Consider the following 26,463-nt stretch of genomic DNA (forward strand, 5'->3'; position numbering starts at 1 on the left):
AATAACCGTTAAACATGCTTAAATGTATTATATTGTATTGAATGAGTAAGAACAACCCAATTGTTTTAACTAAAGAGAATTGACTTTGACATATATGCTCGCTTTTCCAAATTGAATTACAATAGGGAATAATCGTTGCCGACTTCAGTTCTTTCTTGATTAGAAAAAGAAAAGGAAAAAAAAAAAACATTAGCTGGTGCAAATTAAAAGTAGACCAAGCTGATTGATTAAACGCTGGAAAAAAGTCTTTAAAAGAATACAAATATTGTCGACCCATTTTACAACATTCCTTCCCGTTGCATGTGCTAGGAATATAGTTAGTCTATTAGTTATCTTTAAAAAAATAACATAATTACCTTTAACCGTATAACATCTGACATATTGTATCATCTCATTAACGCAGTGTTGCACTTTTATCCATGTATCCTGCTTCTTACAACATGCATCTTTGCACCCCCCCCCCCCCCCCCCCCCCAAATCTTTGAAAAAGAAAATGAGGGCAATATGCACGAATAGCCTACAATCTTACTTTTAAGTGACAAACTGCGCCGTGTTTTTCTTTCTTTTTTAGTCTCTAATACGTGTGTGTAGGCTATCATTTATTTTTCTCGTTTCCAAGTACAAGTGACATATGTATATTTACACTACTTACCCTAAAGCGGGCGCAGGCCATTCTTTAACGGAAAGGCTAGAGGAGAAATGAATGTAGAAAAATTCTGTACACGTTCAGATTTCTCTTTTACAATTAATTAAACTGCAATCGAATACTTGTAAAATGATTACACTCTACAGTCGTCATAATGAGAAGTAATTAGTGCAGTTACGTAGGCCTACTACCTACTAGTTTGTATACTATGCTGTCACGTTTTCATCAAAAATAGAAGTCACCAAAAGCAATACACGCTGAAGATGTTTAATGTTTAATTGCTAACATTTACAAGTGATCATTATTTCGACTTAAGATACAACTAGTGTGTGTGTGTGAGAGAGAGAGAGAGAGAGAGAGAGAGAGAGAGAGATAGTTAGTAATAGCCCTAAAGATACATATTTCAACAGTTCAAGCCTATCAGTACAACATACTGTATTAATTACAAATGCTTGTGTATTCAAATAATGGATGCTATAAATTATTTTATTAAAGGCGTCTGGGTTGGAGAAAAGTTTTGGAATTTGCGCCAAACTTAAAAATATATCATTCTTGTTAGAAAAAAAAAAAAAAAACTGCCTACAAATCGGTAATTCGTTAATAAAACTTTTATGAAAAGTCTAAACAACAACAACAACAAAAAAAAAAAAAACTGAATGGCTCCTTTCATATGATAGACTGATTAAATGCATTTTTCCATCAGCCATTATCAAAACTATCCCCAAGTGAAGCTGTATGTTGCATGAAATAGATTTTGTTTCAGCATTGCTTACAGCTGATGTAATGTATTGTTAAGAGTGCGGTATCGTTCTATAGAGTCCCAAACGTCACGTTAAAATGAATACACTTTGTATAATATGATATAATCAGACACCTAGTGCTTGTCTCGCTGTTCTCCTTTTAAATTAGACCACACATGTGTCCATTCAATGAAGTTAAATATATACCATGTAAATATGTGTTTAATGTTAACATGTCTATAAACTTTACTTATATTATGGAAAAAGGTGGTCGATAGAGATTTAATTTCATCATAGCAAAACCGTTTTATTGTTAGACCAAAAAAAAAATTGAAAATTGTATTTGCAATTACAATGCGATTAAATATTTAACAAGGCCAAACACACACACACACACACACACACACACACACACACACACACACACACACACACACACAGAGAGAGAGAGAGAGAGAGCGAGAGAGACAAAACAAAAATAATTTTTGGAGCGAAAAATAAAATGCGAATTATTGATATCCTTCCTCCTCATAATAATACTTGCATGCAATATAGTCTTGTTTTTGATCGTTCTTAAGTATATACATTAATTAGTCTTGTTGAGAGCTATCTTTCCACTGCAAGTCCCAACATTTAATGTCAATAGAAATTGGACGACTCAGGCTACTGTGATTGGGGTAAAGAACGAGACTTTTCAAAGCTGAGCTAAAACTTTTTTTTTTTTTTTGGATGGGCGTTGGCTTGGGAACGCGCATGCGCATAAGGATGGGCTTGGTTGCAATAAGGAGGCGGTTTGAACAGAGACAACAGACCAGTGTGAGAAAGACGTCTTACAGAATCACAACCAGGCATTACCCAACCACTTTCAGAACAACTGAATACAGCTGTCAACGAACTCCAGTCAAAACTAAAGACATTGTGTTCATTAAATCAGGACATGCCAAGAACTGCATGCGCCTCTCCAAAACATATTGTTACAGAAAACGTCAATTTACTTCATCCAAGATCCACAGTGAAAGTTTCAATTCTGACATCGTCGGACGAGGTGACCAGACCAGGTAAACAACATTACCTTAAGTTTTGCATAGCGGTTAAAACAACCTATAGAGATTTTGTTTAAAACAAAATTAACATATGTTTTGTTATTGTTATGAAGAACAATCTGGAGGAACGTTATAAGTTATGTAGGCTGTATGAAGTTTGCAGCGCTTCTAGCAGACTGGTTTTTATATTAGCGGTTTTGTATTTATTTATTTTTTTAAAATTACATGGATCAGTCATATTTGTCTTTAAAGTGTTCTTAATTGAGTGAAATGCTGATAAATACTTTCCTGTAAAATTGATGCTGGTCTGTTCAAGATGAGGGGGAAGCACAACAGGTGTGATCTGTCAAGAAGCAGCGATACAGCAACGCAACACCTTTTCATTTGCAACGTTTTGAGTGTGTTCAACTTGTAAATCTGGTATTATTTTCAATTTAACACATACATTGCCGACCATTTTTTAAGTCTTACTTGTCCGAATTATGATGACATTTCTACAATTTTACACTGCTTAATACTATGTTGCATTGGTGCTGGTAAGAAATAGGACAGATTTCCAATAATAGGCCTATGTCTTGATAAACTGTATCACCTTTAGTTAACTTTTTTTGTTTTTTAATGCAAATATTACACATTAGTGGATGTGTTCTTCGTGAATGTTCATGTGTTCTTATTTGAACACATTTTAATTCGCCTAAAGTGTATATTTTACTTATTTTGATTATGATAAATAGCCTACTTTACGGAAACTGCTTTATAAATTAAACTTGTTCTTCAAGGTATGCCTCAGAGACCTTGTTAATGTCAGTATGTCGTTGTAATTGTTTGCAAATAAGCAGTAACTTGGTCGACTTTATCAGAAAACCATCTCTTAGCGAGACTGAAAGTTTAAGATAAAAAAAGAAAAATTTAAAACACTGTCAAAGTTTTTGCATTTGCTACAGTAACTAGACCAAGATAAATATAAGATAAGAGGAAATGTGTTCAACAGTTGAGTTTTCTGCTACATTTGGTCACCAATACACTGTAGGCTATGCTATGACCTCTGTATGCGATGCGTGCGTGGTAATACAACATTACATTTTAAAATGGATATAAGCATAAAATGTTATTATGCGATGCATCAGATAATGCGTTTTTCGTTATGCTTTCCATATAAATCTTAACAGCTTAGTTTAAAATATGTAGCCTGTAGCTTACATTTGATAATAAAATAAAGCGAGGTCTTTTTTTAAAAAAGATAAATAGCTCTGAGTGATCGTGCTGACGGTTGTCAGCATTAAGTTGTCTCCTATGAAAATTAATACAGTAGCTTAACGAAGTTTTTTTTTTTTTTAAACATGTTCCATGTAAAATATTTTGAACGTAATGATCCACGCTGGCGAATTGCTTTCATTTCACAACTTAAAAAAATGATGTTCAGGGCATGCATCTTTCATCACCGTAAGCGAGTCTTTTGTTTTTTTAATTACAAGCTATGTTACTCAGGATTTTGAAACTTGTTTTCCAAAACTTCACGTAACCCAATACTTCACAATGCAAATAGAACATTAGAATACATTAGTATACACCGGACACAGACATATAAAACGGGTAAGCCTATGAGGTGTTATCTGGAGTTATATAGTAAAAGTGAAAAAAACAAAAATAACAATAGTAGCAATAATGAAACACAAATATTTGGAATCGAAAACAAAACAATTTGTTGATCGTACAGTAGCCTATACACACACAGGCGCTCTTGTGTGTGTGTGTATTATTATTATTATTATTATTATTATTATTATTATTATTATTATTATTATTATTATTATTATTAATATTATTATTTAGTCATTTAGCAGACGCTTTTATCCAAAGCGGCTTACAGAGACTTGGGGTGAACCATGCATCACAACTGCTCCAATCACTTACGATAGGACTTCGGTTTTACGTCTCATCCCAAGGATAAGTAGCCGGTTTTAAAAAATACAATCTTAACATAAAAATTGTGTGCTAACTATTATATTAAATTGAACTAGTCTATTTTATTTATTTATTTATTTATTTATTTATTTAATTTTATTTTTTAATGTGGGTTGCATATAAATGTTGTATTCAGATGTAGCCAGCCGTTGGGAACCTGTATATGTCCCAATGCCTTAATATATATATATATATATATATATATATATATATATATATATATATATATATATATATATATATATATATATATATATATATAGACTCATTAATGTAAATAATAAAACGCCAGAGTAAAATAGAATTAATAACAGAAGCGTTCGTTAATGTTAGTGTTCTGTAGGCTGCATTTCTCTTGGCATGCATGGAAGATTCGTGTCAATTGTGTGTCCGTACACAAGTGGTCTGTTCTCAATTACGCAGCAAGCAAGATTTGTGTTTAAAAGCTGCCTTGTTTTATTGCGGATCATGCTCAGATTAAGGGTTCTGCACCAATACACTGATAAGAGTATGTTTACGTTTGCCTGACATGTGAAACAGTCCAATCAAACGGACCATCCTAACATCTAACACGAAGGTCAGATTTAATTGAACTCATATCGAATAGCAGTTTTACATTAACAGTGTACTATATTTGCGTCTTTAAACTGAAAGAAAATGTGACTTTCTAATATCCGACTCGTGCATGGAAATGAAACATACCAGTTATTTAAATCAAATATTGTACGATGTTTTATTTTAAATTTAAAGTGGTGTTATTTATTTATAAACGAATACAAAAACCCTATAAAATAGTAATCTGATAGGGGTTACGGGCCTTTGTTTTTCTGGTTATTCTGAATAAATTAGAAACATTTTTCAAAAATGGGGGGGGGGGGGGGGGGACAAATAAAATAATAAGTAAATACAAATAAAAACCGAAATGTTTTAATGTATTAAAAATCAGATGGCTATGCAATATCATGCATACTGATTCAATGATTGTAAGAACCACTACATGTTTTGTATAGCCTGTGTGTTTGTAAAGAAACTTGGATCTGTGGGATAGAAGATCCAAACCGAACAGACATGTTAGAGAACAAGCTGGAAGATCAAAGGCAGATAAAGCTGTAGAAATATATCATGATTCATGAAGTCTTTCATCACCTGTACCTTTGACAAATTTGTGGGAAGCAAAGCTGCCCTGAGCCTTATCCATCTTGGTTTTTGGAGAACAAAATGTGGGTAGGATTACTGGCGTGGTTTTTCTTACCAGCACCAATGCAAAATCTCACCAGTTATTTCTGGTCACCTGCGAAGGAATTCCATAAGATGTCAGTTCCCTTGATTTACCATTTAGTTTCAAATTGTGTTCAGTTTGGTGTGAAATGCCGAGACATCACCTTTCTTTTAGAATTGGTAACTAGTAACGCGTGAATATCTAATGCACTTCTCACTTAAACTGAAATACATTCAGGATAAAAATAAAAAAAAAAATCTCAAAGAAATAAAAATAAGAGTTTAAAACAGGATTTAGGCTAAAAAAACCTCATAATCACAGTTTTGAAAGGAGTCACTTGAAATGACGGTCGTTGTCGCTTTGTGAACTTTTAATTACACTGACAAAGTCATATGTCATGTTACATTCTTTCTTAAGCAAATTGGATTCACACTCTTTTGACTGCAGGGATGTCAATAGGTTGTTATACTGAAAGCAAACACATAATCTAAATCCATGCATATGCATGGTTATCTTTATGCAGGCTAACCCGTATCCATGCATGCATGGATGTTGTATCACACTTCAAAGGGTTAAAGATACCAGACTTCGAGCCGCTGCTGATCATCTTAATGACGAAGTAAGTAAAAGTCAGTTACTTTTGCGTCATAACCAGAAAACGAAAAACCCTGGGGGATCTAAAAGCTGCACATTTAATTAGTGTTTTACTTTGTATTTATTATGATTTTGTTTTTATTATTATTAAATTGAATAAAAAGTATACATTTTTCCATTAAAATGTTGGCAGTGTAATACATTTTTAAAAAGTTAAATAAATCCAAAACGCTGTTTAATACTGTAAACAAGGAACACGTTTATTTATATTTACAAGTGAAACATAAATCTTCCAAATATAAGGAAACATCTGCCAGACTGTATGAAACCTGACCCATTTTAAAATCACTGCTGAGTGCATGTGAAACTAAAAGACAATTTTCCAGACAACTCTATTAAGGTTACATGGGGCTCTATAAAGAGAAACACAGTAAATTCATTTAAAACATTCCATGTCTTAGTTAGGCAGGTAGCTTTTTTTTTCAATTCAACAGCCTATAGGTCTATGTGAGACACAACGTAATAATTACACTGTTTGGTATCAAACAATGATCATACGCATGACACCTGTGCTTTGGAAGTTTATTTATTAAGCATTATGACATTTCAGTGCACGTTACATGAAAGGTGTTTTCTTTTTGTCAATGCACAGATTTACTTGATCTCATATTTGCCATTTTGAATGTTAAACGTTGGTTTGCAACAGCTCTTTAATCCACACAGCTATGGTTGTGTCAAAAAACAAAGAGACGTTGTAGACTCCACACTATTGCTCTTTATTAAAATTCAGAAACAGTATTCACCGTTCTCAATGGTTCTATTCTATCTACCTGTTCAAAGCCCCAAGGACAAATTACTCAGTGAACATGAAAACACCTACTACACAATCGTGAATTAAGTAGTTTAGGGAATTCGGGTCCTTCTACCTGAAGCGTTATGACTAATATAATCTGATGAATAGAACAAACAAAGTCGTTAAAAATAAAACTTAGTGCTGTCTGAGGAAAGCTTTAACACATCCTTATCAACAACAGTTTATTGAGAAGATCAATAGCTCTCTTAGTGATATAGTTACATGCCTGGGGTGTAAAAAATACATACATTTGTATAAAGTCGCTAAAAAGCCTCTGTTATTGAAAACCCCTAACAGATTAACAGACTACAATAAGTGTTGGCAAAGTAAAGCAAATAACCATTGTGTATTGTCCTAGTCGGTGTGTATTGAAGTAAAAACAGCCACCCTTTTAATTAATGGTTGTCTAACTTTAAAAATTATGGATACAGCATACGATAGTTCATTTTCAGGATGATATTAGGTTAAAAACATGATCATAGCAATGTCATGTTACTGAAAAATAAATAAACAAACAAATACATACGTAAATAAATCAATTAATAAATAAATAGTGAAGAATCAGTGAGTAAAAATAAACAAATAGATCAATAAAATAAAACAAATAAAAATAAATAAATAAAATGCATTTAAAGCCCAGATCTTTTTTTAGGAGGATGATATGAAAATGGAATGCATAGATTTGAATCATGACCAGTGGCATTTTCTTATTCTTATTATTTTCTTTGTTCACAGAGGTAATCTACCACTTGCCAGACTCTTTAAGTATATCATCGCTGGTATCCATCATGGGAAGCAAGACTCTTGCAGCACCTGTTCCCATTCATCCATCTTTACAACTGGCCAACTACTCTCTTTTGCAAGCTTCCAGTGGGTTTCAACTGCCATCCGACCAGCTACCAAACATCTATGGCTTTAGTGCCTTTCAAGCTGTCCATCTCCACCACTGGACCCTCGGATACCCTCCAATGGGGCTACCTCGCTCTTCCTTCTCCAAAATCCCTGCTCTGGTGGATGGCAGGTTCCAGTTACCTGCTGTTCCAATCTTCCCCCACATCATCCTGCCAAAACAAGATGCCACCAACCTGCCAGCCAAAACCAAGCCCAGGTTTGATTTTGCCAACCTGGCGGTAGCTGCCACCCAAGAGGACCATTCCACTTCTAAGGCAGAAGATCTGAGCTCCCCTCCGGCCATCAGCTCCTATCTTGACATCACAAAGCTGTCACCGGACAGGAAACCTAGCAGAGGGAGGTTGCCTTCAAAAACTAAAAAGGAGTTTGTGTGTAAATTCTGTGGGAGGCACTTCACCAAATCATATAATCTTCTAATTCATGAAAGAACGCATACCGACGAGAGACCGTACACATGTGACATTTGCCATAAAGCTTTCAGGAGGCAAGATCATCTCAGAGATCACAGGTAACCTTATTTTACACTATTGTATTGAATATTACAGAGCATAGAAAACTTAATGTATGGACCAAACAGTTCAGTCAAAGACAGTTTTACATGGTAGTCAAAATAGAACCCCCCATTAGAGAAACTGCATTTTTCTAGAAAATGTGATTTAAAATGAACTGCAGTAAAATATATGTTGTTTAAATAGTCTTCAAACAATATTTTTAGTTTTATAATACTGATTCCCTTTCTTTTTTCATTACTGCCATCCAAATCTTTTACCTCCAGATATTTAGTTTAACCCACTTTTATGTATTTGTCCTGTTTCGCAGGTATATCCATTCCAAAGAAAAGCCCTTCAAGTGTCAGGAATGTGGGAAAGGATTTTGCCAATCCAGGACATTGGCTGTCCACAAAACACTGCACATGCAGGTCAAGGAGCTCAAACCTTCAAAGATAAAATGTTAGAAGGACTTCTGCGAAGCAATAAAATAAAAAAAAAGTGATAAGGGTGCACTGGAAAAGAAAATAAAATGTGTGCATGCAAGAGCACAACAAAAATGTGGTAGTGACAAAGCAGGGTGTGGTGCGATCAACTCAAATCACTGTAAAAGACAACAGTCTTCATTCTGAGGAGCAGCTGCACCGCCTGAACATGGATGCCTAAAAGCAACCTGGAAAGTTGCCTTCTAAAATCAAAAAAAGCCATAATTTATGACTAGACTAATGTAATGTAATTGTAAATCTTGGACTAAGATTATACTTAAAACGTTTGATGAAAGGAATGCTTTTGCCTCAAATAAAGTTTATTTAGGGCATCCAAACTTCATGTGATGGACACAGGAACTTTATGAACCCTATCAGTCTTGTGTAATAGACTGCAACTGTAAGTGAGCAGCAGAATAAATCTCTGGAATGTGATCCCACTCCTCCAGAAGCTTCATGGACTATAAGCTTTTACCAAACTGTAGCTCTGAGGCTGAGAAAGCCACGGGTGACTACAAAAAAAATATGCTATGCTCAGTGCAAGTGTTAAAACTGTCAGAATCAAGGACGCCTACCATTTTATAGGATACATTCCAGTGTGTTGTTTTTGTACAGATTGTTTGCTTAAACTGTTATTTGGCACTTTATGCTGGTTATTGATTATTTACATATATCACTGGATTTCCTAAACTTATTTTTAAATAAATAGTCATTTTCAAAAACATTCTCAATGGTGTGTAATATTGAGAGGGTAAGGTGGGTGAGACATCTGCCACTCGTGGGAAAACAAACACAGGTAGGAATATAAAGAGGCTTACAAATATACGTTCAGTATTCAATAATAGGAAGCTGGTAAACCTCATAGCAACCCTGAGTAACCATAAGTAACCCTGAATACCTGCATATTAATATATTTATAAATCATTTACAGAATCTCTGAGACTAATAAAACACTGCAGTAGAAAAATACAAATACATTGATACCTTACTTACCAGGAACTGAAAAGCACCGAATCTAACGTTGTTAACATTTCTGTATGAATTAATTTCTTTGAGCTGATTAGAGAGACTTTGATTTTAGCCAGATGCTTAACATCTGTTATGTTTATTCCAAAAGAATAAAAGCATGGATAGAGACACACAAATGAGACATTTACACATGACACCGGGCTCTCCTTTGAAGTGTGGCATGCCTTACGAGTTCCACAGACATCACACACTGACAATAGCAGGGGATGCCAAGAAAGAGCAGACAACACTGACAACTAAATGTACTGCTACAGGTCACATTATGTTAGAACAGCTATGGTTTTTCAATGTCTATAAAGCCTAAAGGCACCAAATTGGGTGTCTTAGTAGTTGCCATTGCAGAAACACAATTCTGCATATTCAAATCGTTTGCATTTATTCCAAGATGGGCAAATGATCTATTCAAGATATTTAGTAATGACAGAGTTTGATGAGTTGTATAAACACATGCCCCACCCCACTAGTTGAGCATTTATTAATCATTCCCAATACTTGTTGTGCAGATTCCCACATGTTTAACTTAAAAGCTTGCCGTTTCTCTTCAACTGTCCTTGCTGTTCCCTCCCCCCTGCCTGATATCAAGACAGTCCTTGTAGCCCTCCCTCTCTTTTCTTCCCTTTTATCTCTCCATTGTAATTTAATGATGTATTTTAACTATAAGGCTGTAATGGGCCCTGCTGATATATTTAAACCTCTGTTTATAAGTAGAAAGATACATCAATAAATGCAGTGGTACGGAAACTAGCTGAACCACATGGCTGTTGTGCCTTATATAAGGCCTAAAGATTTTAGTTTGTTAGTTGCAAAATTATGAAAAGCAAAAATGTATCTAAGTTTAAAGGGGCAGGCTAGTGGAAATAACTGTATTCCATTACAGTATGACCATACCCTGTCGCCTGGCATATTTTTAAAATATATTTAAAATATTGGGAATTACTGTATATGTTTTGAAGTGCACATTTTCTAAGAGTAATAAAACAATTGTAATTATATAAAATTTGCAAGAACAACATCTGCAGGAAGCAGCATTTAAATGAGTGTTCTGCAGTTTCTTGATAGTATCCATTTAAATTATTATGTTCCTCTGAAAATTTCTCAGTAGCAGCACAGCTGGGGTTAAGAGACGTGTTTTTAATCCACAACCACCGTCACCTATAATGTGTTCAGGGAATCCAAGTTTATTTCACAGTTTGGTTTGGGACAACTTCAAGCACATTCAATTTGAAAGCTTCTGAAGTTTTTTTTTTTTTTTTTTTTTTACATTGAACTAAATGTTTCAGTAACTGTGCTACTATATCACCATTGTATAATCAGTAATGGTTATATCAAATGACTCAACTGTATAATAATAATAATAATAATAATAATAATAATAATAATAATAATAATGAACGTGAATTGAAACTTCCCTGGTCAACACACTTCTTGACACAGCAGACCGCATTTATATCTTCTGCCAACAGAGGTCACTAATGGTGACACATATAAGACTTACCTAAAAAAGTATGGTAAATTGCCCATTTTAACTCTTTGGTTTAGGGGTCATCAGGAGTTTTCACTCTTGTGTTAATGTTGCTAACACAATCACCTTATGTTTTATTTTTATTTTTTGTTCTTTTTTTATCCATTTAAATAAATGTCATGTTTTCTTTCAGGTATGTAAGCCAACAGGAAAATAATGTCTGGCTGCTGAGTTACTGGTTTCTAAGAGAACAGTTATCAAGAGTGACAAGGAGGTAGTGGGCAAGATCAAGCAGAAGCCTTAATTAACTGTTTAACATTGATTTATTATGAATAAATATCACCATTGTTTAAATCATTACAAGAGGATCCTGAGTGGTGCTTTACATACCTTACTGATGGAAATACACTAAACACTAAAAAGACTTCCATGCAGTTTTAGTTGTTTCATTGTCATAACAGTGGAACAGAGATTTCTCAGTTTTAATTATCTAAATAGTGGCTATATAGAGTCACCGTTGTTTAGATCATTTGAATAGACCCAATCAGTTGTCCAGATAAGCTGCGTACCTGCTGTTTATATGCATTCATGCATTCAATAATAATTTTGCTGCACAGCTTGTCTGCCTCCCCTCCCACCTCCCCTAAAACTTCCACTAACAACTACATCTCCCAGAATGCAATTTCTTCAGTTACTAGGAAACTGTACACAAGAAAAACCAACCCAACAAACATTATCCAATCTCTGGCTAGCCCTATTGTCTTTGCAACCAATATGTAAAATTTGAAGTTACACAGGTTGAAGCATAAACACCCCAGTCCAGCTACAAATCCAACTGGAACCATCATCAGAGGCAACCGCTAAGAAAAGGTGCCTAAAATATTAAACAAATTACTTTATAACTTATTAATGCATTTCCTTTTTTATTTAGATGTATGGCTTTATATTTAAGTTTTAACATGTTCAACTGAGTTTAAGAATTTAATATAATGTAACATAATTAATTTGCAGAGTCAGTGTGATATCTAAAAAAAAAAATACGCTGAGGCAATAAAGAACTTTGTAGAACACACACATGGTTGTACACTGCAGTTAAAATGGAAGGGTCTTTTTTCAATGCCTAGGCTGTTGGCATTAAAGATTGAACAGTATTTATCGAGATTACTCATGACTTCAATTCAATTAATTTGATGATTTACTATTGTGTCAAAATTAATGTTTCACTTCAACCACTTATATTCTGATAATGTTCCAAATAATAATAATAATAATAATAATAATAATAATAATAATAATAATAATAATAATAATAATAATGGACCAAATCATCCATATCTAGATAACTAATAGAGTGAAACAGTGTTTTTTTTTACCCTTCCCTAGAGAGAATTATTTTAAACTACTGTTTTTCAGCTGTATTGTTCCCAAAGGCACTGGTGCAGGAAAAGCACACGGCAGACAACCAAAATGTGGTGACAAGTTTAGTACATCGCATGGCAGGCCAGTGGCCAACAGGATGGCTGAACAGAGGGTAACAACATCATTGTGAATTAAACTTGAGGGCATATGGTCACGTCCTCCCTTTGCCAGGAAAGGAGAAAGGAAGACGAAGCAGAAATAAGATCGTAAGGAAACTAAATTAGAAAAGAACAGGGAAATGCAGAAAGTTGAAAGCCAGGACTTGTTGAAAAGCATTTCCAAAATGGTTCAAAGCACAAGCTGAACTCAAGTTCAGCTCTTTTTAAAAAAAAAAAAAAAAAAAAAAAAAGTTATGTGTATGTAAATTATACTCAGTCTTCACTCAGCAATGATTGTTTCCCTTTTCATGCTGCGTGGGGCATATCTGTGGACTTGTATTAGAGGAAAACTAAAAAGCTTGGAAAAAATATAAAAATATATCTGTTTTGAAAAAGTTCTATTAATGAACATGAATATCCACATTAAGAAAACCTACTTCAAGAGCTGTACCAACAATGCAAAGGAAACGCACATCTGTCTTCTTTTTTTATTTTCAAAATGTGGAAGATGCATTAGTAACACAAGAACATAAGAAAGTTTACAAACGAGAGGAGGCCATTCGGCCCATCTTGCTCGTTTGGTTGTTAGTAGCTTATTGATCCCAGAATCTCGTCGAGCAGCTTCTTGAAGGATCCCTGGGTGTCAGCTTCAACAACATTACTTGGGAGTAACAATAATGACAAGATTCAAAGCTTCAAAGTCTGAGTTTGGATGATTTTAATTTGTTCTAGATGAGTAGCTTTTCTTGTCCTATGTATGTTATATAATAAAGACAGCCCTGTCAGTTTCCATGGCAATTGTAAAAACATACTTTTTTAAATACATGAATGTGGAAGACAACTGGATCTGTGAATAAAATAAATGCTAAGGGATCAGAGTGTGTTTATTGGTTGAGTGATATCATGTAAAACACCGGTATGCAAAGTTTATCTTTATACATTACTGATGTATTTTCATCTGAAATACATTCAAGAAATAGTAATACAAAATATGTTGTTAAATGTTAAGCCAGGTTTAAAAATATCAACTGTTTTGTTTTTTCTTGTAAAATGTTATCAGTATATACAGCTCTGGAAAAAATTAAGAGACCACTGCAAAATTATCAGTTTCTCTGGTTTTACTATTTATAGGTATGTGTTTGGGTAAAATTAACATTTTTGTTTTATTCTACAAACTACTGTCAACATTTCTCCCAAATTCCAAATAAAAATATTGTCATTTAGAGCATTTATTTGCAGAAAATGACAACTGGTCAAAATAACAAAAAAGATGCAGTGTTGTCAGACCTCGAATAATGCAAAGAAAATAAGTTCATATTCATTTTTAAACAACACAATACTAATGTTTTAACTTAGGAAGAGTTCAGAAATCAATATTTGGTGGAATAACCCTGATTTTCAAGCACAGCTTTCATGCGTCTTGGCATGCTCTCCACCAGTTTTTCACATTGATGTTGGGTGACTTTATGCCACTCCTGGTGCAAAAATTCAAGCAGCTCGGTTTTGTTTGATGGCTTGTGACCATCCATCTTCCTCTTGATCACATTCCAGAGGTTTTGAATGGGGTTCAGGTCTGGAGATTGGGCTGGCCATGACAGGGTCTTGATCTGGTAGTCCTCCATCCACACCTTGATTGACCTGGCTGTGTGGCATGGAGCATTGTCCTGCTGGAAAAAACAATCCTCAGAGTTGGGGAACATTGTCAGAGCAGAAGGAAGCAAGTTTTCTTCCAGGACAACATTGTACTTGGCTTGATTCATGCCAAAGCTGCCTGATTCCAGCCTTGCTGAAGCACCCCCAGATCATCACCGATCCTCCACCACATTTCACAGTGGGTGCGAGACACTGTGGCTTGTAGGCCTCTCCAGGTCTCCGTATAACCATTAGTCGACCAGGTGTTGGGCAAAGCTGAAAATTGGACTCATCTGGGGGTGCTTCAGCAAGGCTGGAATCGGGCAGATTTGTCTTTGTGAAGGACGCATGAATCAAACCAAGTACAAGGTTGTCCTGGAAGAAAACTTGCTTCCTTCTGCTCTGACAATGTTCCCCAACTCTGAGGATTGTTTTTTCCAGCAGGACAATGCTCCATGCCACACAGCCAGGTCAATCAAGGTGTGGATGGAGGACCACCAGATCAAGACCCTGTCATGGCCAGCCCAATCTCCAGACCTGAACCCCATTCAAAACCTCTGGAATGTGATCAAGAGGAAGATGGATGGTCAGAAGCCATCAAACAAAGCCGAGCTGCTTGAAGGAGTGGCATAAAGTCACCCAACATCAATGTGAAAGATTGGTGGAGAGCATGCCAAGACGCATGAAAGCTGTGCTTGAAAATCAGGGTTATTCCACCAAATATTGATTTCTGAACTCTTCCTAAGTTAAAACATTAGTATTGTGTTGTTTAAAAATGAATATGAACTTATTTTCTTTGCATTATTCAAGGTCTGACAACACTGCATCTCTTTTTGTTATTTTGACCAGTTGTCATTTTCTGCAAATAAATGCTCTAAATGACAATATTTTTATTTGGAATTTGGGAGAAATGTTGTCAGTAGTTTATAGAATAAAACAAAAATGTTCATTTTACCCAAACACATACCTATAAATAGTAAAACCAGAGAAACTGATAATTTTGCAGTGGTCTCTTAATTTTTTCCAGAGCTGTATATATATATATATATATATATATATATATATATATATATATATATATATATATATATATATTCGGTTGTTGCAGCAGTCAGCCAGGTTGAATATTAATTGAACATTCCAAATTGGGGAGAAAAATTGGAAAATTAATAAAAATAAATGTTAAAAAAACACATACACACAATTTGGTATAAAAAGGGCAACCCCTCTGTATCCTGGTTATATGTCTGTAACAATTGCAATTGTAAGAGCTCAAGTGATTAGTAAAAATGTCCTTACACACAAAAATGTAATACCAGTACACAGTTATCTCCAGAACTATAAATGTCACAAATGTGTTGTGTGTGTCTGTTTATTTTGCTAGCAACAGCTAATATCAACAGTTATATGGTAATTATTAAGTAAAACAGAAAATGCCTGGCTGAAGCAAAAGTAAATACATTGCAGGTTTCACTAATTTGTTGTAATCTTTTGAAACAGAATGAAATGAATAGTTGGCAGACAAACTGGATGAGGAGGTTTTATGATCATTCTATGGTCAAATAAACAAAAGTATAATGCCACTGTTTTGCTGCAATAAAAACTAATATTTTAGATTTTGAGTTCTTATTTATTTCAGTTTCACCCATGACACAAATACTAAACGGACGTAAACATTATAATGAGATGTAAGGATTTTGTCTTGCACTTGGGCAATTGCTGACCCTCCAAAAACTTTGCACCTCCTCTTACAAGGTGCAAACCATTGTAGAAGCGAGTAATTAAGAGCTGGATAAAACCACACACCTTCAGACACCTGCCATTAGCCTCAGGATGGCTGCTGTGGTTGCACTTCCTGGTGCTGCGACGCTTGGATCTTGTTGAGGACAGGCAGGAAAACATTTGGAGGAGAAGGGTAAGACGGAGAAGACCCCACATATTCAAACCCTTTGTTTGGGATGCCGGATGCTATGGGAAGGTGTTATCGTCTCACTCCGCAGGTCATCCTAGACCTAACAGCCGAATTTCACCTTTTCATCACCTGGTTGACTGTCCTCCTGGTAACACCGACAGCATTGACTTTCTCCACTATAGAGGACCATATGACCTCTTTGGTAGCATAACTGATGTTGGCTGAACTCAATTTCATGCTGAGTGACCTCAGCTGTAAGGACTCAGCTCCTCCTCAGAAAACACCAAGAGGACTTTGCTGCCCTTTTTCTGACATATTTCTTTGTTTGTTGATTTTCGTGCTCCACAAATGCGCCTACTGCTTACCTCACCTCTGGGCTGTAAGAGCGGCCGCTAAATAACCCGATGCACAGGCGGCTTTCATTGCAACCCTCATTATCATGATTGCAGCTCATTATTTGTGTGTGTGTTGAGTATTTTGCATTGCTCTTAATTACGTAGGCCCCAGAGCAAAATAATTGCCTGGTCGCTAGGAAATTTGATATTTTGCAGCCACAACTGTTTGCACTACACCCATCCTTACATCAGCCCCTTAATGTTAGAGTGTCTAGATCTGGCTCAATACAGCCCTTACTCCTAACTTATGAGGATGGCAAGTCCAGTGTTGTATTTCTCCTTGTCTGCTCACTGTGATGGGCAATCCTGTTGTAACACAGAGAGACTGCTAAGATGAACATGAAAACATCTTATCATACTGAAAGTAAAAGTAAGTTTTGAGCAATAACGCAAGTAATGAGATAATAAGAAATGGAATAATGGTTCAGTCTTTGCTCCTGAACTAGTTATAAACTTTTATATTGGTCAGTTGGGCTACAGAAGTTTTGGTTTGCTGTACTCACATATTGCTGGGCCTTGCAGTTGTAATACTTTTTAATGATCTAAACAATTATAGAGCTAAATACCGCCACCCAAAGAATTGATTTCACTGCATTTTTAGTAAACTGTAGGTAGCATTACTGTTAAATAAACAGAACCCTGGAAGAATATTAGCAGCATTCATATTTAAAGAATGGCAGTATTAAGTTACACCACTGTTAAGATCATAAATATAGACTCCTGTGGATGTGTAGTTTGGCATACAGAAAAGATCTGTATTGTACCTAATTCGTCAAGTGTCCGTGGCACTGTCTGATTGCACACAGATCTCAGCTTCATGTTACCTAATCAAGTATTTTATTACAGTTTTTCCTTTTTGTTTCATGATTCAATACTTCACAAATGTATGGTTTTGCCATGCTGACAATACATTTAGCATTTTACATACTTTACTGCATAAGGGCATTTACACATTTTCTGTCCTTGTTAAGTTTATTTTTAATGTTTATATTATTATTATTATTATTATTATTATTAAGAAGAAGAAGAAGAAGAAGAAGAAGAAGAAGAAGAAGAAGAAGAAGAAGAAAAAGAAGAAGAAGAAGTATCAGTCCCTTTCTGTAACCTTATTGAGTTCACCCAGTAAATTCCAATCTGACTTGTTAAACAGTCAAAGCTTTATGTAACTCCACTTTTGTTTGTGTTATGGTACCTTTTTACAAAGCCCTTAACCTTTGGATGCATCTATGGACCACCACAAACAGTTCATTAGGTGGCTACCCATATTGGCACAATCAGTTATTTGTTTGGAATTGAGTGAAATAACTGTGACTGTAACATAAAGTCGTTGGCTAAAGGCTAAAGTATTACCCTATGTCTCTAACTGAGTTTAATAATCTCACTGCAGTCTAAAAATAGTCCCCAAAAATGGATGTTAATTTCTTGAGTTACTACCAGTGTTCCATAGTCATGGTCGTTAATCCTGAAGACATCATGCAGAGTACTAAAAGTGAATGCATTGTGTGTAGAGTGACTCTTATTGTTAAAAGAAATGTCATCTTGTCCAATCTGAGGAAAGGATCACAAAAATAAACTAAAGAATTCTGTCTGTCCAAACTAGGCAAAATTGCCTCTTATAATAAAAGACACCCTGCATGACCTATTAACTTATTATAAATCACAAAACTGATACTCTCATCAGGAACTACTATTCAACATAAAAAAAGTGTCATTGCTTTTTAACTTTAGAATTCTGTCATGTTTTCTATGCACTGGAGGACAGCTATTCTTATTCACAGTTTTTAATTGATGATAGCACATATCTCTTGTGATTGCCTTCAATTTTGTTATTTGGAGAAAAAAAAAAGAAAACTTGTCCAGTAGTGACAAGGCTCAATACTATTTAAATTACTTAAATATGAATTTTACATCAAAAAAAAAAAAAAAGCTTTCAGAAAGGTATTAATAAGCTGTTCCAACAGCTCTCTATGGTCCAATATCCATTTTTTCAATTCTGTTACACTGCTAATCACTTAAGTCATTATGATGATTTAACTGCATTGCTAATGGCTGTACAGGTGAAAACACAAACCTTTACGGCTGTCATTTATTTAGAAAACATGTCCACTATATCACCTCCTTTTTTACATTTGTTTTATTTCCATGTTACCCAAAGGAGTGGCCAGTACAGTGAACTCACGTAAAACAAACAAAAAGACCCAGTCCAAATGAACTGGAGCCAATATTATTAAAAATTAGCTCCTCATGATATGCGGAAAGCCCTTGCAGACTATCCAAAAATCTATCCATTAAACTAATGAGTGACCAGCTGTTTGGGAGCAGGCTAATGTTACACCTTGAGTGGTGACAGATATGAAATAAATAATTTTCGCCCAGTTTCTTAGGAATTCAAGATTTTAAAAAAAGGATCTACACCCTTACTGCTTAATCACATATATATACACTACCGGTCAAAAGTTTTAGAACACCTCCATTTTTCCAGTTTTTATTGAAATTTATGCAGTTTAATGTCTCAATGTACTCTGAAATTAAAGCATAGAACAAATAAACAATTGGAGATAAAAAAAATAAATCATGGAATTGTTTTGTTTAACAAAATTTAATCTAACCAGCTCGATGGGGTTTAAGTCTGGAGACTGTGCTGGCCATTCCATGATTTGAAGCCTACCGTCTTGTTCTTTTCTTCTAAGGTAGTTCTGACATAGCCTGGAGGTATGTTTTGGGTCATTATCTTGCTGTAGGATGAACCCCTGACCAACTAGGCGTATACCAGAGGGTATTGCATGGTGCTGCAAAATGCTGTGGTAGCAGTTTTGGTTCAGGGTGCCACTCACTCTGTGCAAGTCGCCGACTCAGGATCCAGCAAAAGAGCCCCAGACCATCACGCTTCCTCCTCCATGTTTGACAGTTGGTGTCACACACTGAGGAACCATCCTTTCGCCTACTCGACGGCGTACAAAAACCTGCGTGATGAACCGAAGATTTCAAATTTTGATTCATCGGTCCATAAGACGACCTTCCAGTCTTCAGTAGTCCACTGGCGGTGCTTCATGGCCCAGGCAAGCCTCTTTTTCTTATTTTGCCATCTTAGCAATGGCTTTCTTACTGCCACTCGACCTGTCAAACCTGCAGCTCGAAGTCTTCTCTTCACAGTTGAAAGTGATACTTGCTTACTTCGACCAGTGTTAAGCTGTGCTTGAAGCTGTTGTCCTGTGAGCCGCCTATCACGCAAGCTGTTGACTCTCAGAAACTTGTCTTCTGATTCTGTTGTGGCTTTGGGTCTGCCAGACCTCTTCCTGTCAGAGTTTCCTCCAGTTTCCAAGTGCCTTTTGATGGTGTAGGAAACTGTACTCAATGACACCTTGGCTTTCTTTGCAATTTCTCTACAGGAAAGACCTACACTTTTAAGGGTTATAATGGTCTGTCTGTCTTCCTTTGTTAATTGCCTTTTTCTCACCATTATGAGAGCAATATACTACTTCCTGCAGTACAATACTGTCCAAATAATGCTTAAGAGGGTGTAGTAACACAGTCTGTTCCAACACTGCTTTTATACAGACAGAGGGTTTGTAAGTAATCAACAAAAGTACCCTGCACAGATTCAAGGCACCCTGTGCCAGGCACAGCAAAGCAGCCCCAAAACATAACCGAGCCTCCTCCATGTTTCACTGTAGGTATGGTGTTCTTTTCTTTGAAAGCTTCATTTTTTCGCCTGTGAACATAGAGCTGATGTGAATTGCCAAAAAGCTCCAGTTTTGACTCATCTGTCCAAAGGACATTCTCCCAGAAGGATTCTGGCTTGTCAATATGCATTTTAGCAAATTCCAGTCTTGCTTTTTTATGTTTTTCTTTCAAAAGTGGAGTCCTCCTGGGTCTTCTTCCATGGAGCCCACTTTCGCTCAAAAAGTGACGGATGGTGCGATCAGAAACTGACGTACCTTCACCTTGGAATTCAGCTTGTATCTCTTTGGCAGTTATCCTTGGTTCTTTTTCTACCATTCGCACTATCCTTCTGTTCACTCTGGGGTCGATTTTCCTCTTGCGGTCGCGCCCAGGGAGGTTGGCTACAGTTCCATGGACCTTAAACTTCTTAATAATATTTGCAACTGTTGTCACAGGAACATCAAGCTGCTTGGAGATGGTCTTGTAGCCTTTACCTTTACCATGCTTGTCTATTATTTTCTTTCTGATCTCCTCAGACAACTCTCTCCTTAGCTTTCTCTGGTCCATGTTCAGTGTGGTGCACACAATGATACCAAACAGCACAGTGACTACTTTTCTCCATTTAAATAGGCTGGATGACTGATTACAAGATTGGAGACATGTGTGATACTAATTAAAGAAACTAATTAGTTTGAAATATCACTATAATCCAATTATTTATTATCTTTTCTAAGGGGTACCAACAAATGTGTCCAGGCCATTTTAGAATATCTTTGTAGAATAAGCAATAATTTATCTCTTTTCACAGCTTCTTTGCTTTATTCTATGACATACCAAAGGCATGCAAGTGTACATGATAAAATAGATTTTAATTTCATCACTTTTCAGGAGGAATGAAGCATTATTTCAATGAGCTGTAATGGTACCAACAAATTTGAGCACGTCTGTATATATATATATATATATATATATATATATATATATACATACACACAAACATATCTGATATATTTTCCAATTACATTTCAAGCGTAGTGCTGATTCCATTTCGTATTGGTCTCCCAGAGACATTTAAATAGTCCTCCATGATATGTGACTTATTACAGTGTCCACATTTAGACAAGAGCTGAAGCAGTGGATTGGTCCAGTTCTACTCAATCCAGTTATATTTTGTTGGCATATACAGACGTGCTCAAATTTGTTGGTACCCTTACAGCTCATTGAAATAATGCTTCATTCCTCCTGAAAAGTGATAAAATTAAAAGCTATTTTATCATGTATACTTGCATGCCTGAATGAGGTAATGATCATTCACAACTAAAGCCATCAGTGCAAGTACATGTCTTCTCATGTTAACAAAGCCTTGCAAGTGACCTTAAACACTTATAGAACTGAAGTCTCATGTGTCATTGTTTCAGACCACTCCAAGGAGGATTTATGGTGCCTAGTAAGAGCAAGTTTAACTCTTATTACAACCGGCCTTTAAGAGACTTCTCAGTTTCAAAATGGGGACATATCATGCGCTCAGGTCTTGCTTTTTATAAATAATTACCAGGAATTTCAGAGAGGATTGAGACTAAGGTTAAGGGGGAAAAAATAAGTGAATGGTACAAAACTTGTTATTTAGGATCTTTCTTTTATCTATAGGTGGATGGGACTTTTCATGCATGTTAAAATTCTTCTAAAGTGTAATCTGCAGCTGTACTTGGCAAAATTCCTTCTGCATCAAGTATGAAGTTAAAAAGTCACATAGCTTTTCAGTTTATACTACAGGTAACTAGTTTCAAATACACACAACAGGTTTTATTGATTAATCCATCCAACATGTTGAATAGTGAATAAAATAATTAATTGAATGTTCTTGGCAAACCTCGATGAGAATACCATTGTAAGAGCCCCAAATGGGTCGTCAAGATTTTAATGAAAACAAGTAACCAAAAAATACAATATGAAAGGCAGCATTTTAAAATGGTTTAAAAAGGTGAACTTATATAAGCCATAAGGATGTGAATTATTATTATTATTATTATTATTATTATTATTATTATTATAAACAAATTATCTGTAAAAAAAAAAAAAATTACTGTATATTCCTAATACAGAGAAGAAAAAAAAACGGTATCAATCTGAACACTTTTTAGAGGCAGGCGTTTAATTCTAAAAGCATTTAGCAATCCCTTGTTTTTAAACTTCTAAAAACTTTCAACACATTTTAATGGACCTCTAAATCTAGCTTGGCTGCCTCACACACTTAGGATTTTGGCCCTGTAATGCTAAAAGGAAGTATATATGGCATTGTAAAATCCAAGGCCAAAATAAGGAATTGCACAATAATGAAGGCATTCATGCATTTTACAAGAACTACAAGGTGCCAAAATATTTAGTTGTTTTAGCACTAAAATATTTGTAGTCTCAACTAATCCAGTACATTTTAGTCTAGAGATGATAACCAGTAACTGTTTCCATCTTTTTTTTTTTGTTAAAGCTTTCAATTTGATATTGTTTTGTTTGTTAAAGCTTTCAATTTGATATTTTTATGTTTCAACACAGAAAATCTAGATGTTTCCATCTAAAAAAAGTTTCTTCTTTTCTGTCTGTGTAAGCACTGTAAGATCATAAGCAGATGGGAACTAATTTTAGTATATTGTCAGATATTTCCAATTATACTTCTCCCACATACTAAACCTAGTACCTGATTGACATTCTTAAACACAATATTTTATCTATAGATAAAATTATCCTAGAATATGAAAATGAAAAGAGCAGATAACAGTGACTTGTTACCACAAATATGGAACCGTTTTACAAGTGTTTATTGCTTCAGTTCTGCTCGAATCAACCACGTTTTTTTTTTTTTTTGTTGGTTTGTTTGTTATTTTACACCAGGAGCCTCATTAAAATGGACTGTCTAGTTTCCATGGAAGCATGAAGGAACACTAATATTCAATCGTTTTTAAACCATAATATCATTTTAACAAACAGTCGTCATTGTTATACTTTATCTCCAGATGTGTTATGGTCTGTATCATTATTATGTTGGTATTATTTTTGGAATTATTAACAGGAGCAAGACTACAAGTTGTCTTATGGGCTGACAAACAGACAAAAGTAAGCGGGGAACTTTTCTTATTACTGCATGTACTCCTTTTTAAGTTCACCATAAAAGCGCAGTTGAGCATTTGTTTCCAAGACGATCATGTAGTTAGAGAATTGAAGCAGGGTACACAGTCATACACCAGTGGTAAAGTCAACAACTCCCATAAATTACAAAGATGTATTTTCCTTGGCTCATTTTGCCATTCAGAATGGACAGGTGCAGTTGGTATTTAAGTGGTTATATACTTTCCAACAAAAATTGCTTATGTTTGTGGGGTCTTTAATAGAGTCCAGAAATAATTCGTCATATGGGGCTTATAAGAAAAAGGGAAAGCTGACTAGCAGCATATTTAAGCACTGGCAAAAAACAAGTGGACTACAATGGCCTCTCTAGGAACATATTCGTTTAATTATGTTAAGAAGAAGTTTGTGCATGCCCAGGTTTTATTAAGCACACACACCCCTATCTCCATCTCAAGCATAAAATAAATCAAGATTCTAACATATATTTTTCTGCTTATGTGGTAGATTATAATTATGTGTTTACTGCAGTTGTGGGTATGTGCAGTAGAGTGCTGATATCTGCCAAGACCTTCTGGTAAATGAGATGTGAATATCAGTGAATATTTAATGAATGATGACAATTGAAAAATATTGGAAATATCCTGATAGCCCATGTGTCACACAGACAGTAAAATCTACTCTTTGCTGATAGTTATTAAGGTACCGGCACCAGTACTGCATTTAATCCAGTTAGGTAGAGGCCATGTCTATGTATATTTCATTTCCCAAGTTGTCTTTAAATTTGAACCCAAGGCATTTGAACCCAGGACTTTTGGAAGCAATCTTTTTTTAGGTTACAATTACTACAATATATTACAACCACAATATTGCGTTCAGTGCTCTTTGCACTGGCAAGAAAATAATATATTAGAAAAATGTGTTGCTCACCTACACATATCTGGAGTCAGGTCTTCAGATAACTCAAGGTGGTGAGATTAAGCTCAAGACTGGGCGGCGCAGTGACTAACCTTACACCCAGAATGAACTGGAAGCTGACAGGAATCTAGTCTGACTCACTCCAGCTGTTTCAAACCAGACTTTGACCTGGCCTGCTGGGTGCTGCTTTATCTCTGTCCCGTGCCTTTTTACAGAGATGTCAAATTTAGAATTCTACTGTTGGAAATGTAACAAGTGAAAAAGTATGGTTTATGTTGCTATATTTCTGTTCTGTGACTTTTTCTCAGTTCAGGTTATTAAACTATGAAGCAATTACCAATGTTTATAAAACAGAAAATGGATAAATACCACATTAGCTATGATTTAAACTATTAATCATCATTTAAAAAAAAAAAAAAACAGTATAATTGTATAATGTGTATATAAAATGTCAGCTACCTTCTTTAGCACTGCATTGCACTAAAAAGGTGAATATGACAGTTTTCAGAGCAAGATCTTTTTAATTAGCTTGAATAACTTAGTTGTCAGCTTGTGTGTTACTTTTGGACGTTATGCCCGCTGAGCTATTTATTTTTAAGTGTGCCATTTACCACCACTAGCAGGCAATCGCGTCATAATTCTAAACAAACAGTGCCCCTTTTTAGGAAGCGGTGTTTACAGAACTCTGTCAAGAGTGCTGTCCCCATTGTGGCACCTGACTGCACAGCAGGAATACGCATGGTCCCTCCTTGTAGCACCAATTTGCAGCTTGGTTTAAAAAAGGGCCAGGGGTCTTTTTGAATAAACAAACCCGAGACAGTGCTGTGTCAGGCCTGTGTTTCTGTGTTGTGTTTGTAAACTGTTAGATAAACATGGCAGCTAGTTCTAAAATGTTTGCAGCTCCAGGCCTCTTAGCCATGTGTCAAGCCTGAGGACACTTTGTCACTGCAGATAACATCTATTCAAATATGCATTTTTTGTATTTCGGGCAAAAAAAAAACAAACTTTTCTATGATATGGTCTGTTAAGTCACTGTAAACTAGAAACAAACAATTGTAAATTAATACCTACCTAAGTTGTTATAAAACATGGTTCATATATATATATATATATATATATATATATATATATATATATATATAAACGCATGGAGCAAAGTTTGAAATCCATTGAAATTATACAGAAATGATTGCAAGTATATTATAGTGTATGAGCCTTGGGATATTCTGTATTAGATATTAAGGACAATATAATACTAATATGATATATATGGCAGTTATTTGTTGGTATAATTCTTTCCTTCAACTGTCCTGCAGTACAATACAAGTAACATTCACCCCATAATATACTTCACAGCCATCATAAAGGTCGTTGAATTATTTTGTAAAATGTTACTAATTGAATCACTGTAAAGAAAAAAAAAAAAAGGAGGATCCCTGTTTATAGTCTGAGAATGTGTTTAAAAACAATCTGACGAATACAACTTGGATGGAAAGTTTTATTCACTAACTTCTCACTAAACAGATTAGAAGGTTTATACTTGAAGGACATGACAGAATGCCCAGTTTACCATTTGAAATGACAGAAACAAACAAAACACCTCCACAATGTAATAAAGAAAAGGTTTTTGGACAGAAAGTCTTGTTCCCAAAGATTTCACAGAACAGATGGGAGTTATTATTTCAGTTTGAAACTCTTCTTCAGTTGGCTCAGATCCTTCCATCTTGTGATTCCAAACATATAATTTAACATTTTGATAAGTCATTACTGTACTTGTGAGGTTGATGAATGGTGATTTCACTGAATAAACTTTAAATGACAATTTCCCTTACCATTTGCATACCCAAGGGGAAGTTTAACAATTATACAAGTC

At 35.3% G+C, this 26,463-nt stretch overlaps 1 protein-coding gene across 2 annotated transcripts; it reads left to right on the forward strand.

Annotated features, from left to right (window-relative positions):
• Positions 1-2,179: 2,179 nt before the first annotated feature.
• Positions 2,180-11,814, forward strand: LOC117410615 (protein odd-skipped-related 1-like). 2 transcript variants are annotated; one of them, XM_034017291.3, is made up of 4 exons: positions 2,187-2,444; positions 6,137-6,232; positions 7,796-8,480; positions 8,792-11,814. In XM_034017291.3, exons 3-4 carry the CDS (start codon positions 7,849-7,851, stop codon positions 8,925-8,927), a joined length of 768 nt encoding a protein of 255 aa, XP_033873182.1. In that variant the 5' UTR covers positions 2,187-2,444; positions 6,137-6,232; positions 7,796-7,848; the 3' UTR covers positions 8,928-11,814. The 2 variants fall into 2 exon arrangements, with proteins under 2 accessions (XP_033873181.3, XP_033873182.1); XM_034017290.3 differs by lacking the exon at positions 6,137-6,232 and having other exon boundaries at positions 2,180-2,444.
• The last annotated feature ends 14,649 nt before the right edge of the window (positions 11,815-26,463 follow it).

Source organism: Acipenser ruthenus, chromosome 6, assembly GCF_902713425.1.
Source record: "Acipenser ruthenus chromosome 6, fAciRut3.2 maternal haplotype, whole genome shotgun sequence".
Taxonomy (NCBI): domain Eukaryota; kingdom Metazoa; phylum Chordata; class Actinopteri; order Acipenseriformes; family Acipenseridae; genus Acipenser; species Acipenser ruthenus.

Coding starts and splice junctions, on each gene's coding strand:
- LOC117410615 (XM_034017290.3), top strand. CDS start 2,324: ATGCCAAGAACTGCATGCGCCTCTCCAAAACATATTGTTACAGAAAAC. Junction 2,445..7,795: donor GGACGAGGTGACCAGACCAG/GTAAACAACATT, acceptor CTTTGTTCACAG/AGGTAATCTACCACTTGCCA. Junction 8,481..8,791: donor GATCATCTCAGAGATCACAG/GTAACCTTATTT, acceptor CCTGTTTCGCAG/GTATATCCATTCCAAAGAAA.